General features: G+C 29.0%; 2 protein-coding genes across 2 annotated transcripts; both read right to left on the bottom strand.

The window, feature by feature from the left end:
- Positions 1-257: 257 nt before the first annotated feature.
- Positions 258-2,185, bottom strand: LOC136091736 (uncharacterized protein C53C9.2-like). Its single transcript, XM_065819443.1, has 3 exons — positions 2,135-2,185; positions 1,193-1,478; positions 258-550 (listed from the first exon to the last, which is right to left on the bottom strand). The coding sequence occupies exons 1-3, from the start codon at positions 2,183-2,185 to the stop codon at positions 258-260; spliced, it is 630 nt and encodes a 209-aa protein (XP_065675515.1).
- A 9,274-nt stretch (positions 2,186-11,459) lies between these two features.
- LOC136091735 (uncharacterized) lies at positions 11,460-12,830 on the bottom strand. Its single transcript, XM_065819442.1, has one exon. It carries the CDS (start codon positions 12,828-12,830, stop codon positions 11,460-11,462), a length of 1,371 nt encoding a protein of 456 aa, XP_065675514.1.
- Positions 12,831-17,188: the final 4,358 nt, after the last annotated feature.

Genomic DNA, 17,188 nt, shown 5'->3' with positions numbered 1-17,188 from the left:
TCAAGAACTTTGAAGATATTAACAAGTGCCCAATCTTCGACTGTAAGTTCTAACTTTTTCAATTTTTCTATTTGTCTTTTAGTTATTGAGGCAATTTTTTTTGGATTTTCTGTGATGATAATAGTAGTATCTTTAAACTTCACAAGTCGATTGAGCATTAAATATGTATTATGTTTTATTTCTTTTTAAGCATAAATACAAATATTTCCTAATTTTTGAATCTTTTTAACTAACTGGCAAATTTAAGACATTAGACTCTAAAACTCAGCAACACAATCTGGATTTAATTTGTTCTCTTCTTCTTCTTCTTCTTCTTCTTCTTCTTCTTCTTCTTCTTCTTCTTCTTCTTCTTCTTCTTCTTCTTCTTCTTCTTCTTCTTCTTCTTCTTCTTCTTCTTCTTCTTCTTCTAAACTTTCACTTAATTCAAATACAGAATCATTGACTTCTTGATTCTCATAGTCTGACTCAGTATGATACTCATTCTCTGATTCTAGAGTTTCATCTATTTCGTCTGTTTCTTCACTTACTTTTTTAGGCTGCTTTAAATTTGCTAAGTTAAATTAAACTTAAATTATGACAAAAACAAGTGAATCTTACTCCAAAGTCAATTGAGACAGCTTTCATAATGTCGGATGTATTATCTGAAGTTACTGCAACTATTTTGTTGAATATCATCAGCTTAGTCAATTCATATTTAATGAAACTTTTCAGATTAACAGACAAGTGTCTAGCAACAACAGACTTTTGAAAATTAATCTTTAAATTTTGTTAAAGTCATCGTCAAAGAAATATAACGTAAGCCCTAAAAAATGTGTTAGATGTTCGTTTTTCCACATATCTATTAATAATGCAAGATGTTGGATTTTTTTAGAAAAATAGTTAACACTGTAATATATTCCTTATTTTGATCAGAAAGTCGCCTCGAAATCTTTTGCCTTTGCTAAAGCTTATAGCATGATGCTAATAAATTTAAAACTTTTAACATCCCATTTTTTCGAAAAGCTCCAAATGGCAAGCAAGTCTTCAATCACGCAGTTAGATATTGCCTTGACTATTTATCTCCTTTGCTTTAGAGATATTAATTGGAATTTCTTTTCACTTATTTTCTTTTGCTGTTGATCTCAAATACTTTCTTTGTTGAGTTTTGGCGTTGTTATCTACTCAGATTTCTTGCTTACAGTTTGATATTTACCATTCATACATATTAACAGTCTTTTCAGCTCTGAGAAACTTGAACATGCACTAATTGATGAGACTTTTGATGTCTTAGAGTCATCGTCAGACGTAGCATCAGAATCTAGCTCTTGAGTCTTATTTCTTTCTTTTACATCTTCGGTATCTGATTCTTCTTCTTGTGCAAATGATGTGCTTGAGGTAGCTGTTGCCGTTCTCTTGTGGTCTACATTTTTAAATAACGAGTTTGTACCAGCACGCTTTTTATTCCCAATGCTTTTATTAATTCCTCTCTGTCTGTTTGTCTGTGAGCATCAAATCTTGCATTCACTTTTTGAGTCACTTCCTGATGATAAATTTTCTTCAAATTTTGCATACATACTCTTGCTTGATGACAATACAATATTCAATAATTAGTTTTGCAATAAGTTAATTAATTTAGTTAATATTAATTAAGTTTATTTTCGTATGGAAAGAAAAAAAGTAATTTTTAAAATCGGTATATTTTTTTTTTTTTTTACTTTTACGCGCGTTTAGCTTATTTGGAGAAGGCGTTGACTACATAAACGGAATGTCTATGGTTCAAGACCCGCTTCTCCCTGAATTATTTTTTGTTTTTTTACACACTCATATAGTCGAATATCAATAAAATAAAATAGTTGTATCAGAAAAAATTGATTACAAAATTTGTGTCTTAATAACATATAAAAGTATTCCATTTTAAAAAGTTGTTTTTAATTTTACTTGTTAGTTTGTGTACTATCTGTTATTCCCGCTCTTAAAGCGCATTATTAAAGTATTGTGTGCCAATAACTCACATCTAACTGACTCGATACTTCCATTCGGCCTTTTTGAATTTTAAAATTATAGAGCCCTCCAACTTCTAATTAAATTTTTTTTTTTTTAAAAACATAAAGAACATAAAGAGAATATATTACTTTGAAAAACAAAAAAGAGTTACATCAGCAGTCGTAAACGATGATTCGTTTAAAGCTTTACCAACAATAGACATCTGAGTGCAATAGATATCTTAGAATTGTATAAGCGTCCCTCATTTTGATCCTTACAAATTTTAAATTGTTTTCACTCATTTTTTTAAATCTTGTTTAAGGTACTTCTATACATTTAGACAACATTTTTTCTTGAAAAATACTAATTGCAAATATACTTAATATATAATATAGGTCGAATAAAGACAGAATTAATTTTTTTTCTTTAATCTATATAAAAAAGTTTGTTTTGGTCCTAAAAATGGGCTAAAACCGTTTACACGATTATTTAACACAGGATAGGTGTTAAACGCTGAAGTTTGCACAGTTATTTTATAACAATGTAAACTACAATCTGTGCCAGTTTCACATTCATGCTATCAAAACTTGCAAAAATATAGTCATTTTCATAAGAATTGACAATTTTTACGATTTTACTCGCCTATTCAAAGTTTCATAAGTACAAACCTGACTAAGCGAGACTCTTTAATGAGGGTCATTTTGTAGCTATATTAGTAAAAAACATTTGTGGAAAGTTTTAAGAAATTTCATAAAGTGTCATCGAAGATATTATGTAAACGGTATAACCAAAACAACAACAAAAATGTACGGTGAAATAACAGTTTTGAAAATCAGATAATATTTATTAACACAAACAAAATAGAGCTAACTCAATAGAATACCAAATTATAGGATTGGCATCCTTCAAGGTTTTTGTTTTTTTCTATATACCCTTTTCTTAGGCCTCTTATTACAGAGCCGACGACGCCGGGAGGCTTCCCCGTTTGTTTTGTTGTTTTTTTTGAGGAAAATTCTAGATATAGAAAGCCTTTTTTATAAATTGATGGTTGTGCCCCTCCACTTCGAAACCCGTGTTGTTGGCCCTGTCTTAGTTTTCTCTGTCTTTTTAAAATATTAGATGACTGTTTACAATGAATTAAAGCTCTATAATGGTCATTTTTTTATGCATTTTTTCAAAAAAACTTGCACGTGGAATATGAAAACAATCAAAAACATTTCCAACACCATTAATATCATCATTAAAACTTATGATGACAAAACACACACCAATTGTAAGTACTTTTCTGCTACAATAAGTAGAATTGGGACAACATGCCTAATTAATTCCATTTAAACACTTATTTACATTTTGCATTTGACCAAGTTTTTTTCAGTTATGCTAAGTGCATAAGGAATACTTGTAAACAAATTGGGAATGAATTGCACCAAAAATAACTTGCAATTGAGACGTTAAAATTCCATAACACAGTTGCTAAGGGCGTTACTAAGAGTAAAAATCTATAATAACACTAAGATAGATTAAAGTAACTTCCAATTTTTAAAATTTTTTTAAATTTCGATAACTAATTTTGATTCTGTAATGAGCTTCGATCTTAAAGCAACTATAATTAAAAAAATCAAAAAAACTCACCTTTTCAAGTGTATAGATTATAATCTATGAACCAAAGAGACCGCCAGGTTTTATGTCGTGGCACTCATATAAAACCTTTTGAACATAAAAGTATTTGTCCTGTAGGTTTCGAAAAGTAAGTTTTTAAAATCTGGATTTTCAAGAAAAATTAAGAAAATTAAATTAAGGAATTAAGAAAAATAAAATTAAGGTATAATATTATACCTTAATTTAATTTTTTGTAATTCGGTTTTTTTTTCATTTACTTTTAATTTCTCTTATTTTCACATATTTATATATAAGATATTAACCGATTGTTGATGTTTTAGTTCAAGTACGCATGACCAAGGATAATTTTAAGAAAGTTTTTTCAAATTCACACTAATGGGGTTTGCATTCAATTTTCCTTCATATGAATTATAGGAATTGAAAGCGCTACCTTTTTTGGCGTGTAAAATAATAATTTAAATCTTCGGATAATTTAAAGAGGTTTCCTTAAACGCATTATATAGAAATTTTACTGTTTTATTCTATTACTCTAATAAATTATAGGAAAAGAGATCGCAGTTCATTTGGCGTCTGATATATATTTAATAAATATAAATACACTTTCTTGAACAACAGAAAAGAACACAATGTTGTAATTTGACTTAATAAAAATATTTATAAGCTAGGCCTAGCCTAATAAACAGAATGGAGCGTAAGTTAATATACGATAAGTGATTGTAGACTATCCTATTAATGTAATTCTATTGTCTTAGGCCTACAAATATTTACAACCTGAACAAGCAATCACCAACCTATGCCTACAAGCCAACTATAAATTACGGAGCCTAATTCCGACTAATTATTAATTAGAGAACTTTTCAGTAAAAATCTTTATATTTATTCAAAATCAACCTGGTCATCTTTGTGTTTGTATGTCAGTGATTCAAAAACTTTTTTATTTAAAATAAAATAAATCTTGTTAATAAATAAAAAAAAAGCAAGAGCAAGTAGAAGACATAAACTGACTTATAACCGAATCCCATTTACATCGAAAACCCCATTTACATCGAAAACCCCATTTACATCGAAATATTGTCAGCTTATATATAGGAATAAAAAATAGCCAAGTACATAATAAGAATTTTAATCACGTTTATTTACACGTGCTGAAATATAACGCAATATATTAAAAATTAGCAACAATTTTAATGTATAGCAGCTTTTCAACAAAAAATTAAATTTAGTTTAATTAAAATTGCAACAAAAGTGAAGTCGTGTCAATAAATATTTTTTAGATAACTTATATTATTTATGTATTTATATTAAAAGAGGTATTTTAAATCAAAGTCTTTTTGTAATAAGAGACTTCAAACTCTTTCCTGAACTGTTTTAAAGAGATGTTTTGGACATTATTCTTTTTTGTCATAAATTTTGGAAAATGTTTCCATATAAGCGGTTCACCGTATTTGACTTGGATATTTGTAGGATATTTGTGCGAAATTTCACTAAAGTACGACTTAAATACAATAGAAGAAATTCCATGTTTTGTTTTAAACATGAATTGTACAACTTGGTGTATATTAAGTTTACAAAAACTTAAGGCACTAAGGTTCTTTAAAAAAGGTTCGCAATGAAAAGTTCTATTTGCACCAAATACAACCCTGCATACATGTTTTTGTTTACTATAAAGCTTTTTTTAATTTACCATAGTTTGTACTACTTCATATAATATTGCAATAGAAGATAAAACTATGAATAAATGAAAATTATATTTTTTTCAAGGATGCAGTGTTGAGAACCGCTATGGACGGAATAAAAACAAGTGATTAAGGGGCAATTTCATGTCAAAACAACAATTCGAAATAACCCACCATCTTAGAAATACTTGATTTTTAGCACAAATGCAGTTAATAGTGTCGTAAGCAATAATCAAAAATAATTCAGAGCCAATTTCATTATTTTAGGAGTTTTGGGTCCTTGAAGTTTGAGATTTTTTACATTTTTTTATTCTCCGCACTCTTAGCAACGTCTATAGCAACACTAAAATGTTAAAGTATACACCGTTACATTGACCACACGCTTACAAAATTTAATAGGTATAGAAACTTTTGAAGAAAGAAATCAAAAATCATTACTTAAAGTTATTAGATCTTATAGTTGATTGAAAACTTTGAAATGCAAAACGGGTTTTTAACAATAATTTTTCAGTAAACATGTCTAGTTTAAGATTAATTGCAGAAAAGGTATTGATCTATTCATTATAAATCTTTACAATAATAGTTTATATATAAATACCTGTAAGAGGCAAAAATTATTTGACTGTTTTTTAATGCACATATCTATTTTATTATTGTTTTATTTTTGCAATTTTATTTTTACATTTTTATTTATCGTTTTGGTTATAATCTCCATTTAGAGATTATAACTAAAATAATTTCTCAAAAAAAAAAATTTCTCACATAAGTATTATTATTAATACTCAAATGTTAAAACCAACTGCTCCATTTAATTAATTAAACAAGAAACCAGAAATTCATTTTTATTTTAAACTAAATAAGTGTGTTCATAGCTATGATTACAATTATTTAGTTTAAAATAAAAATGTATTTCTGGTTTCTTCTTTGATTAATTAAATGGAGAAATTGGTTCTAACATTTGAGTTTTGATTATAATAATCATGTGAGAAAATATTATTTATTTAATGTTGGTTTTAGAAAAATAAAATATTGAAATTAAATATTTTTATAATGGCTGGAACATGACAATGCTTAGTTGGATTGATTTTAAAATCAAATTGTCACAAGTTAACATTTACAAACCACATTGGAATAAACTTATTTCAAGATTTAGCTCCAGATGAGCAAAATTTAGTTGTGCTGAGGTCTTATGTTTCTCCTGTTTTAATTATTGACTTATGTTTTCATCATCAAAAGTTCTATCTTAAGAAGTTCCCTGTGTTTCAGAATAAATACTGTGATCTGCTGTTAGTTCACAAAAGACCGTGCAAAGGTTAGTAAAGCTTGTCATAAATTTTTTTATAAATGTTACTTTACATAGTTTATGTTCTTTATGTTTATTAATACTAGGCACATTTTATTTTATTAAGTTATATCTTTCAGTTTAGCATCTCTCAGAGAAGTCACATTAAAAACCATAGCTTTAAACAACAGGTTCAATATTGTACCTGCTCAGAAAATTTGTACAAATTGCTTATTCAAATTAAAAGCTTCCACTGAAATTAATACTGATAACATTGATATTGCTGATGATTACACAAATGAAAGTATAAATAAAGAAAAGGTATTTAACGTTCAACAAGAAGCTGATATAAATAAAAACAGACAAGAACTTTCCGATTGTCTTAGTATAATTGGCGTGTCACCAGTCAAGCTTCACGGAAAGCCATTTGCAAATCGTATGAGTATTGGGAAAAAAAAAATTAAAACTGTTGCAACAGTTTTCAAAGAAAAGTTATCAAGTTCTTTAAAAGTTCCATTGACAGAAGTTGAAGTTTTGGATAATGAATATATTCTTGATTAAAAAAAAAAAGTTGTTCAGTTCAAAAAATTTTAGTTTTGATAAAAGATAAACTTGAAAAATGCTTTTCATTTAGAGACAAAATTCAAGTATTGAATTTGTGCCCACAAGAATGGTCAGTTAAAGCAGCTAGTGAGTATTTTGGTGTTTCAAAGTATCTAATAATAAAATCTAGATCTTTAGCAAAAAAAGAAGGAGTTCTTGTAGATCCACAAACTAAACGAGGTAAAATGCTGCCTGATCAAATGAATACTTTAGTGGAAAATTTTTATGAAGATGGTGAAAACTCTTGCCAGATGCCTGGTCAAAAGGATTTTGTAAGTGTTAGTTGGAAAGTCCATATGCAAAAGTGACTACTTTTATCAAGCTTAAAAGAGTTATTTGTCTCATTTAAAATTCTATATCCACATGTAAAGTTAGATTTTTCCAAGTTTTGTGTTTTAAGACCTAAATGGTGTGTTTAGCCAAACTCATTAGGAACCCATTCTGTGTGTGTTTATATCTACCATCAAAACATGAAGTTAATTCTCCTACCCATTAAAATTGGTTACCATGAACTATATAAATTTATTGTTTGTGATATGCAAAGCAAAGAATGAATGTTAAATCGATTTACACAATGTCTAAAAAATACATCTAAATTAGACGAAAAGCTATTCAAACTAATAGGGCAGTTTGAGGAAGAAGATACTATCAAATTTAACCAGTTGATTACTTCTGATAGATCAGATTTAGTTATACAGCTTGTAAGCATACCAGATTATGTAAATATGGTGATGGAAAAACTAGTCAAGCTAACAGCCCATTCATATATTTTTAAATGCCAATCTAAATATTTAAAAAATCTTAAAGAAGAACTGCCATCAAATAGTGTAATAATTCTAGGAGATTTTGCAGAAAACTATAGTTTTGTTGTGCAGGATGAAGCACAAGGTTTCCATTGGAATAATCTTCAGTGCACACTTCATCCAGTAGTTGTGTACTATCAAGAAAATCAAGTGTTGCATTCCACTGCATATTGCATTTTATCAAATAATAACAATCATGATGTACCAATGGTTTATGAGGTACAAAAATCAATTATCAATAATCTGAAGCAAAAGATTGTAAATGTGATTTACTTTTCTGATAGCTGTTCATCTCAATATAAAAACTGCAAAAACATTTTTAACCTATGTCAGCATAAATCAGACTTTGGAATAGATGCAAAATGGGTTTTCTTTGCAATCAGCTATGGAAAGCAACCTTGTGATGGTATAGGAGGAACAGTTAAACGGCTTGTAGCTAATGCTAGTTTGCAGAGAATTTCTACAAATCAAATATGAACTCACATGATATGTTTACATATTGCACTAACAACATCAAAGGTATAAACTTTATTTTTATTTCAAGTGAAAGTTTGGTTGAAACAAGATTATTACAATCTGAACGATTTAAAAATGTAAAAACAATACCAGGAACAAGAGACTTTCATGAGTTTATTCCTGTATGTCAAAATGAAGTTAAGATGCAGTGATGACACTATGCCTAGTTTGACTTACATTTTAAAAATTGTGAGGTGCAAGGTGATATGCAAAGTTGATATGGAATTTAAATTTATGTACCAATATGGCCCTTGAATTTTGAAAGACATTGGCTTGCTTCTTTTTACCAATTATTACTTAGAATCGACAGTTTGTATATGTCTATGATATGTATATGACAATATATAACATTTGTTATAAAAAAAATTTCCTAGTTTTGTTTTGTTTTACAGTTCAAAGAAAAACAAAAAAATATTTATAGTTCACTAATTTGTATTAAGATTTGTCAATTCATAAAAACACGGAATTCAAAGAGTTAATGCGTTTTGATATATAAAATTGAGTTTATTTATGTACATGCATGTCATGAATATTGCAGTTTTACATCTATGTGAAAATACCTTTTATTTTTTTGACTACCTCTGAGTGAATATACCTGTTTTTAATATTTAGATACTTTTGATTGAGTTCATTTTAAATTTCATATTAATATTTCATATTTTAATATTCATATTATTTCATATTATTTCATTTTAAAGTTCATATTAAATATGCATATTGTACTTTTACACATAAGTGAGAACTCTTACTTTCTGGTTGTGTCTAAACATAAATACCAATCAATCTTCTGTCTCAATCTCAATATACTTTCAATCAAAAATAAAAAATAAATTTTTTAGATTAGTAAGTCAAATAAACAGCTCAGTTTTTTTTTTTTTAGATATATATACTTAAAGAATAAGAAGTTTGGAAATATAAAGATCATAACCTTTTCTGTAATTCTTCTTAAAGTAAGCATGTTTACTTTTAAATTTTATTAAAAACGCCGCTTTCTCTTATTGATTTATTAATAAATATAAAAAATTATTATTTCTTAGTATAATTTTATGATTTAGCATCTATTCATATGTGGAAAATTTCAAATAATGAAATAATATACTTAAGGTAACAACATATTTATCGACATTTACTTGTTACTAAGGACGTTGCTAGGGGAGCGTGATAAGTAAAAATGTTTCTAAGTTTTGAATTTTAAACTAGCATAACTTCTAAAATATTCCGATTTGTTTGAAACAACTTTGGAGAATTCTTTATGGCGTAATTAAGTATCTTTGTTGCAAAAATTAAGTCATTTAGAGATAGTGGGTTATTTTTTTGAATTTTTGTTGTTGATTTGACACGGAATTACCCTAAGTGAAGTTGTTCGTATGCCCTCAAGGTGTATTAATGTTCTTAAAAGTTTTTTATTAGTACTTATTGCTTAAGTACTTTATATGGATGATACCTAGCACTTATACTTGCGTACTTTTTGACCTGTATAGGCCTACTTGTATATTTAAAGCTATAAATACTTTTGATATGCTTTTCAAACCAGCTGAAAGGAACCGTTTTATGTTCTCTACAATAATCGGATCTTCAGATACATAATTTTTGAGACAGGTTGCTGTTGATGTAGATGTGTCTTCTTCACGAACTTCTGCCACAGAGTTTTCCACAGGCTTGGTATGCGTAACATTTTCTTGTTCTGCAGGCAGCTGTTTATCGCTTATAGTATTTTGAAGCTCCCTTTCGATTTCAAGATGATTATCTTCAATAAGGTCGAAAAGTTCTCTGTTGGCCAACAGCTCTTTGACTTTGTACGCAGAGTTCAGACGGCTGAAAGGGATATATGCAGCATACCCAATAACCAGACCTAATGTTTTTGCCAGACATGGCTTTGTTCCAGGCCATCTTTAACAGAATACAAAAACTGTTTCTTAAAACTACTGTGCCCGGTAACATATTATTCATATTCTGACAAGTTTCATTGTAGTACATTTTCAGTGGTCCAAAAACTGTTTTATCACACGGTTGCAACCAATGCGACAAATGTGATGGTAACTCAACAATAGAGATTTTATTTTCAAGAGCTACTTCTATCAGTTCAACAAAGTTATGCGAATCATGGCCATTGAGTATACTGCGGTCGCTCATTGCTAATATTTAAAAAATAATTTTCAGTGAACCATATTTTGGCTATGCCCTGTTTGCCTCTTAAAATTAATGGGACGTGTTATGTAAAACAGCCATACATTTTAACGTGTTATGTATAAGTCTATGGAGTAAAAAATAAAAACTTACTTTGGTTTGAAGATTACCTGGCGAACAGGTCACAGTATATTATTTATGAAAAACAAAAAAATGAAAAAGAAAAATACATTACATGTGGCGCACCCCAAGGTTCAATCTAAGGTCCATTATTATTTATATTTTATATAAATGATTTATAGGGGAGATGGGGGCGCATTGATCGCAGTAGCAGTGTTTTGAAAATTGCGCAGAACCTGAAAGAGATGTAAAAACTTATTAACTACGAAACACATGTAGAACTATCTGGCTTTTGGAATATATAAATATTTTGATTTAAAAAAATGATAAACATGAATAATTTTAACTTTTAAACAACCCTCTCAAAAGATCAATGTACCCCAAACTATGGGGTACTATGATCTCCGACTTGGGGCACATTGATCTTATATGCGTAATATTATCTAAACGTTTAACACTTCTATAACTAAATCTTGTAAATAATTTAGTCAAAGGGTAATATTGTATAACATATAATACATCTAAATTTTTTAATTATTTTTTAAATATAGCAGTTAAACCCACTAGTCTAATTTTTAATTAAAAAATGTATAAATCACAGCAGCTATAAGCTACCCGCTTTATATACGTTTAAAACTTTACAACAACTTGAAATTTATAAGAACTGAAATATAAAGACTGAAATAAGAATACAACTTTTAAGTTTACAAAACTTGTTAAAAGTACAACATTTTGATTAAGAATATTTCATCATTTGTGAAAGTCAAGTTGTGAAGCAGCTTTTGGTTTACATTGTTTTTTATTCCTAAGCAAGTAATTCTTAGTTTCTTTCTTATCTTTTGTGGAGACTTTTTGTTGATTTTTGGTTTGCTTCAAAATTTTCTTTTCTTTTGACAAACAAATTTCATTTCTGACAGGAGTATCAGTCAAGATCCTTGTTTTTAACTGCCTACTTTTAACTTTTTTTTTTCTGGCAGATGCTTTTGGGTAAGGTTTTAAAACCTCAGGTGAGATTATAGAAGCAACACTTGTTGACACTTTGTTTAAAATACTTGTTTCAATATTTACTATAGTTATTTCAGACTCTATGTGATTAACATGTGCTGGTATCATTTCAGATTCCATGTTGTTGACAGGAGTGATAGTAACTGTATCTGGAGCAGCTCTATCTGTAACTGATGATGGTAAATATTCGTCATCTTTGAAAATTTCAGAATTGAATGGCTCAATGCCAGCTACTCTAAATCCTGTCTGTATATTAGATGGTGAGAAAGCTTTTGTATACGGTTCTCGAACTATTGAAACAATATCATAAATGGTCATTGGTCTTGGGTTTGAAACCATCCAATTATCACATGCAGAATTGTAAAACCTTTTCAATGGTCCAAAAACAGTTCTATCTAATGGCTGCAATTTATGGCTGCAATGGGGAGGAAAACTTATCATTGTAATTCCGTGTTTAATTGCAAGGTCCAAGCCTTTAACAGAAATATGACTTTCATGACTGTCGAGAAGTAACAAAACTGGAGATTCCTGAGAACAGTTTGAATATTTAACAAAATGTTTAATCCATTCTATGAAAATTTCTGAGTTCATCCAACCAGAAGAATTTGCAAATCCCACACATCCAGGAGGTCCTTCCTTAATCATGTAATCATGAAACTTTACCCTAGGAAAAATAAATAATGGAGGAATGGAATTTCCAATAGCATTAGAGGCACAACATGCAGTTACCAATGTTCCTCGTTCTGCAGATGTGATTCTTCCAACTTGTTTGCTTCCTCTACCAGCTAAAACCTTTACCGGCTTTTGAACGGTTGTTAAACCGGTTTCATCAACATTATATATACAGTTAGGATTATATTTATATCGATTTCTTATCGTTTTAAGATTTTGAAAAAACTCTCTTACAGTGTGTTTGTTAAAAGCTGTTGATCGAGCGAAGCTCGTTGCTTCAGGTGTTCGTAGAGACAACTCTGGTTGTCTTTTCATAAAAGCTTGCAACCAATCAATGCCTGCAATTTTATTTTTGATCCATGATGATGGGCATATCTTATTGTTTTTTAAAGCAAATTCATATGCCAATAATCGCGTTGACCTAGTTGAAAGGCCATAGTTCATTTTTGATGCAATTAGTAAATAACTTGATAAACTTTTTCATCTTCTGCTGTAAAAACTTGTCTATTGTTGTAGTTAGGCTTGAAAGCTTCATTTGGATTAAGCCTCTTTTTACAACAATATCTTTTTAAAGTCATTCTATCTATGTTAAACTGACGTGCTACAACATTCAGTTGTGTTCCTTCTAAAACTTTATTAACAGCTACTTTCATTGTTTCACTTGGTATAGCAACTTTATTTGTTTTTTTAATTCTATTTCTAACCATTTTAAGATCTGTAAAAATACAATTATAAATACAATTCCATTCGTTTAACTGTATTGCTTATAAACAAAAACATGGGGCACTTCGTCTTCTATGGGGCACTTTGATCCTCCGATCAATGGGCCCCGCATAGTCAAAGATCAATGTACCCCAATAGGTATAGGTAACATATTGATAGCAATATCTACTGTATAAATTGCAGCCAAATAAAAATTATATATTATACTATACACCTAACACTTACAAATTTAAAATAAAATTGTTGTTAACCCATACAGACATCTAAATAAAAATATATTTGAATTATAGTACGATTTAAAAAAATCACTTTTTATGACGAAAAACAATATTTTCTTTATTTTTTTTGACGCTGATAACCTTATGAAAAAATATTACGAATAATCAATTAGGGAAGCATAATGGTTAATTAAATTGCAACCTCACTTCTAGTAAGGCAAAAATGAACGAGTAAAAGCCAAAAGATCATACTGCCCCGGCGATCAATGCGCCCCCATCTCCCCTACTTAGCATCAAATATTTTAAAAGTTATATTGTTTGCAAACGACTCCAATCTTTTTTATTCTTACAAAGAAATAAAAGTTTCCTTTAATATGGGGCAACTCTTCTTATAGTCGACCACAGCCTAATGTTGACTATATATAAAATGCTGTGCTACATTATTATTATTTTTATTTTTTTTATTTTTTTTTATTAAACATCCTCTGTAAATGTGTTTACAAAGTAAAAATTCATAAAAATAGTTTACGATATATAAAGAGAGAATAAAGTAGATCACTTCGGAATGTTTTCTTCAAGAGTATTTTTGAAAATTGTTCGCTGTTGCTTTGCATTCCAACATTGAATTGCCTGTACTAAAATTTGATAAGTATCTTCAGGAATTATATTTTCTGAAATATTAATTTTCACTTTCTTCTAATCCTGAATTAAGTTTTTCATATTTATTTAATGGATCTTACATAATTCCTTTATATCATCTAAAAATGAATATTTTAATGAACAATAGTTAAGCTGAGAACTGATGATTTCAAAAGTTACTTTATTATTTATGATGGTCGTCTAGGATTATCTTGCAATTAGTTTATTATCTTTTTCCGGAAAGCAACAGTTCCGTTTTGACAGCATTGAACTTTATGCCGTTGAAGTTATTGTAAATATTACACGTTGTAATCAGCCTTTTAAGACCAGATAGAGTAGAGCTAAGAAGAATGATGTCGTCAGCATAGGCAACAACACCTGTGAAGTTTCCATGTATAGAAGTACCGACAACGTTATCATTATTTATAGTTTCGAGTAACTTTTCGGTGTATATGTTATACAGGTAGGGGGACAGAACGGATCCTTGTCTCACTATTTGCTTAAGAGAAAATGTAACTGATTTGGAACCTAGGTAAGAGACAGTTGCACTGCTTTTGTGGTATAAAGAAGATATAGTGTTAACTATTTGGAGAGGTAAGTTTTTATCAAAGTAAAGTTATCAAAGAGAATGTCTCAGCTTCAGCTGTCAAAATCTTTTTCAGCATCTAGAGAACATAAATAAATAGGCGAATTATTGTTATTGTAATGCTTAATTGTTTCGCTTATAACAAATTCAGCATGCAAGGACAAACTTTTATTATTGAAACCAAATTGAAGGGGATGTGTTTCTTTTATCTCAGGACTGATAAGTAAGATTAGGTATTCTAAAAGTTTTGTAAATATTGGAATAATACTGATAACTCGGTAGTTGTTTGGGTCGGTAAGTGCGTAGTATGGTAGTGGTGTCGTGGTAGTGGTAGTGCGGTATTGGTGTCGTGGTATAGCGCTCGCTTTATAAGCGAGAGGTTCCGAGTTCGATCCCCACCACGTCCCTAGTAGTACCGCGCTCAACTTGTTTCTCCGCGCAGCGGCCTTGTTCGTCAAGGTTCGCGTTTCGGAATTATAGAATTGAGAGAGGGTTATAACCTTAAGTAACCTCCTCATCTGTAGTGACCTTATCGGCCTTGGGGAGGTGAATTAACAAGTTATATAATAGTTGAAGTTGACATAGATGTAAGGGTCCATCCATGATTAATTGAAAAGTGAAAAAATTTTCTTATCCATTGCGTTAGTGCATCACACTGGGCATATTTTAAATGTTCTGCAGATATACTGAAATGATTTTGGCATTTATTTAATTTTAGGCAAGAAATAGCGACTTTTATATTTTCATCAGTAATTACTATTTCATCAGGATTTTCACCAGGTGGAATTTAACGATAAATAGAACTATGATTTAAACTTTCAGTGTTTAATCGTTTTTTAAATATAGTAGCAAATTCTGCGGTAATCAATTCTTTATCCTTTTTATTGTTTATAGCAAAATGTTTTGGATTTGAATTCTTTTTTATACACTTAAAAACATTCCAAAAGTTTTTTGGGTTAGAGTTTTTTGGTTTTTCAATTTTTATGTATTGTTGATATAGTTTATTGTTTTGGGCTGCTTTGACGGCTTTGCGGAAATTCTTCCGAGCAAAGAGGTATCGATTAAAGATAGAAGAGGTGGAGTCTTTTACGAATCCCGTTTCCCTCCATTTTTGAAAATAATGTGAAAGAATTTTTTTACTTCGAGTTAACTCGGAAGTCCACCCGGATTTTGAATATGCAGATTGTTTTTTTGACTTTAAGTGTTCTCCAAGAGCCCATGCTCCACTATTAGTAATAGTAGAATAGATTTGAGCAAGTTCATTTTCGAAATTACCAATAAGGTTAAGATTATTCAAACTGGTATTTAAGTGATCCTTATACAAGTTTATAAAGTCTAGATTATTCCAGAGATATTTTGGAATGCTAAAATCCTCTGTTATTTTATTTATATTTTCTTGATAATACTGACCTTTAAGTCCAATTGAAATCGATAGCGACATGTGATCACTTACATTTTGAATTGCACTATTTACAAATTTACACTTGAATTTCGAATTACATTATGATTGGTTATGAATAAACTCTTGGTTAACGTTGGTTATAGTAAAATAATTTGAACATTTTAAAAAATCGTTGAAAATTTGTAAATCGGGCAACCAGAATATTAAATTTTATTTGTTAGACGTTTTTAAACAAAAGGTCAGGTTTTTTGTTCTTTATTTTGTGCGCAACGATATAATTTTTAAAAAGTTGATCCTTTTTAATTAAGAATTTTTATATGAGATGATGCATATTTGTTTTATATAATTAGTGTATTAATTAATATATCCTGTCAGTATTTATTATTGATGCTATAACTTGATGTTATTACTATAAATAATTAGTTATTTAAAAGTAAGTTATGAAATGCCTAATGTTGTCCACTTCACTCTTTAGTCTGTCCGCACTCATCTTTATGTTGATCGCATACATTCTTAATGTCGACCTATTTAAGAACTACCAATCAAATCTTTGTGCATATAGAATTTATTTTATATTTTCTTGCATTTAATAGAATATTTTAATAAATCTGTTTTTTATATTTTCTACATGTAATCATAATTGCAAAAATATACAATATTTGATTTAGTTTGTGGCCCCCTCAAATTGAGCGGGAGAGGGATTATTCTTTACATGGTCATAAAAACTAAACACTGAATAATTTAAATATAAAACTTGAAATCTGTCGACGAATAGATAACTAGTTTATATTAATAAAAAAATAAATAATTCAACTCATTGCCCTCACGTTTAGGGTAGGGAGGAAGAAGGGCTAAGTTTTTTGGATTTCTTGTTTCCAATTTCCCTATCGCAGCAAATTATTTTGTGAAAAATCTTTTTGTCATACATATGAACGTAAAAAAAGTTAATTATTTCAAACATTTGAAAACCTTCCTGCGCAACTGTATATATATATATATATATATATATATATATATATATATATATATATATATATATATATATATATATATATATATATATATATATATATATATATATATATATATATATATATATATATATATATGTATTATATATATGCCTTTATATAAAATAAATAAGCCTATATATGAGTTAAGTTTTTGGGTCTTTGATATTTTTTTTTAATGAAATAAGGAAAAATGTACAATCGTAACCAAAATTAATCTTTCT

The sequence above is a fragment of the Hydra vulgaris genome, chromosome 15 (assembly GCF_038396675.1).
Source record: "Hydra vulgaris chromosome 15, alternate assembly HydraT2T_AEP".
NCBI classification, from domain to species: domain Eukaryota; kingdom Metazoa; phylum Cnidaria; class Hydrozoa; order Anthoathecata; family Hydridae; genus Hydra; species Hydra vulgaris.
The sequence above is the reverse complement of the archived record's forward strand: the minus strand, read 5'-3'. Positions and strand labels throughout refer to the sequence as shown.

What these genes read in the sequence shown, in the direction of transcription:
- LOC136091735 (XM_065819442.1), bottom strand. Translation starts at nt 12,830, where the DNA reads ATGAACTATGGCCTTTCAACTAGGTCAACGCGATTATTGGCATATGAA.
- LOC136091736 (XM_065819443.1), bottom strand. Translation starts at nt 2,185, where the DNA reads ATGTCTATTGTTGGTAAAGCTTTAAACGAATCATCGTTTACGACTGCT. An exon ending in CATCGTTTACGACTGCTGAT is followed by an intron (nt 1,479 to 2,134) that starts GTAACTCTTTTT and finishes TGATGCTCACAG; the next exon opens with ACAAACAGACAGAGAGGAAT. An exon ending in ACTGTTAATATGTATGAATG is followed by an intron (nt 551 to 1,192) that starts GTAAATATCAAA and finishes AATTTAACTTAG; the next exon opens with CAAATTTAAAGCAGCCTAAA.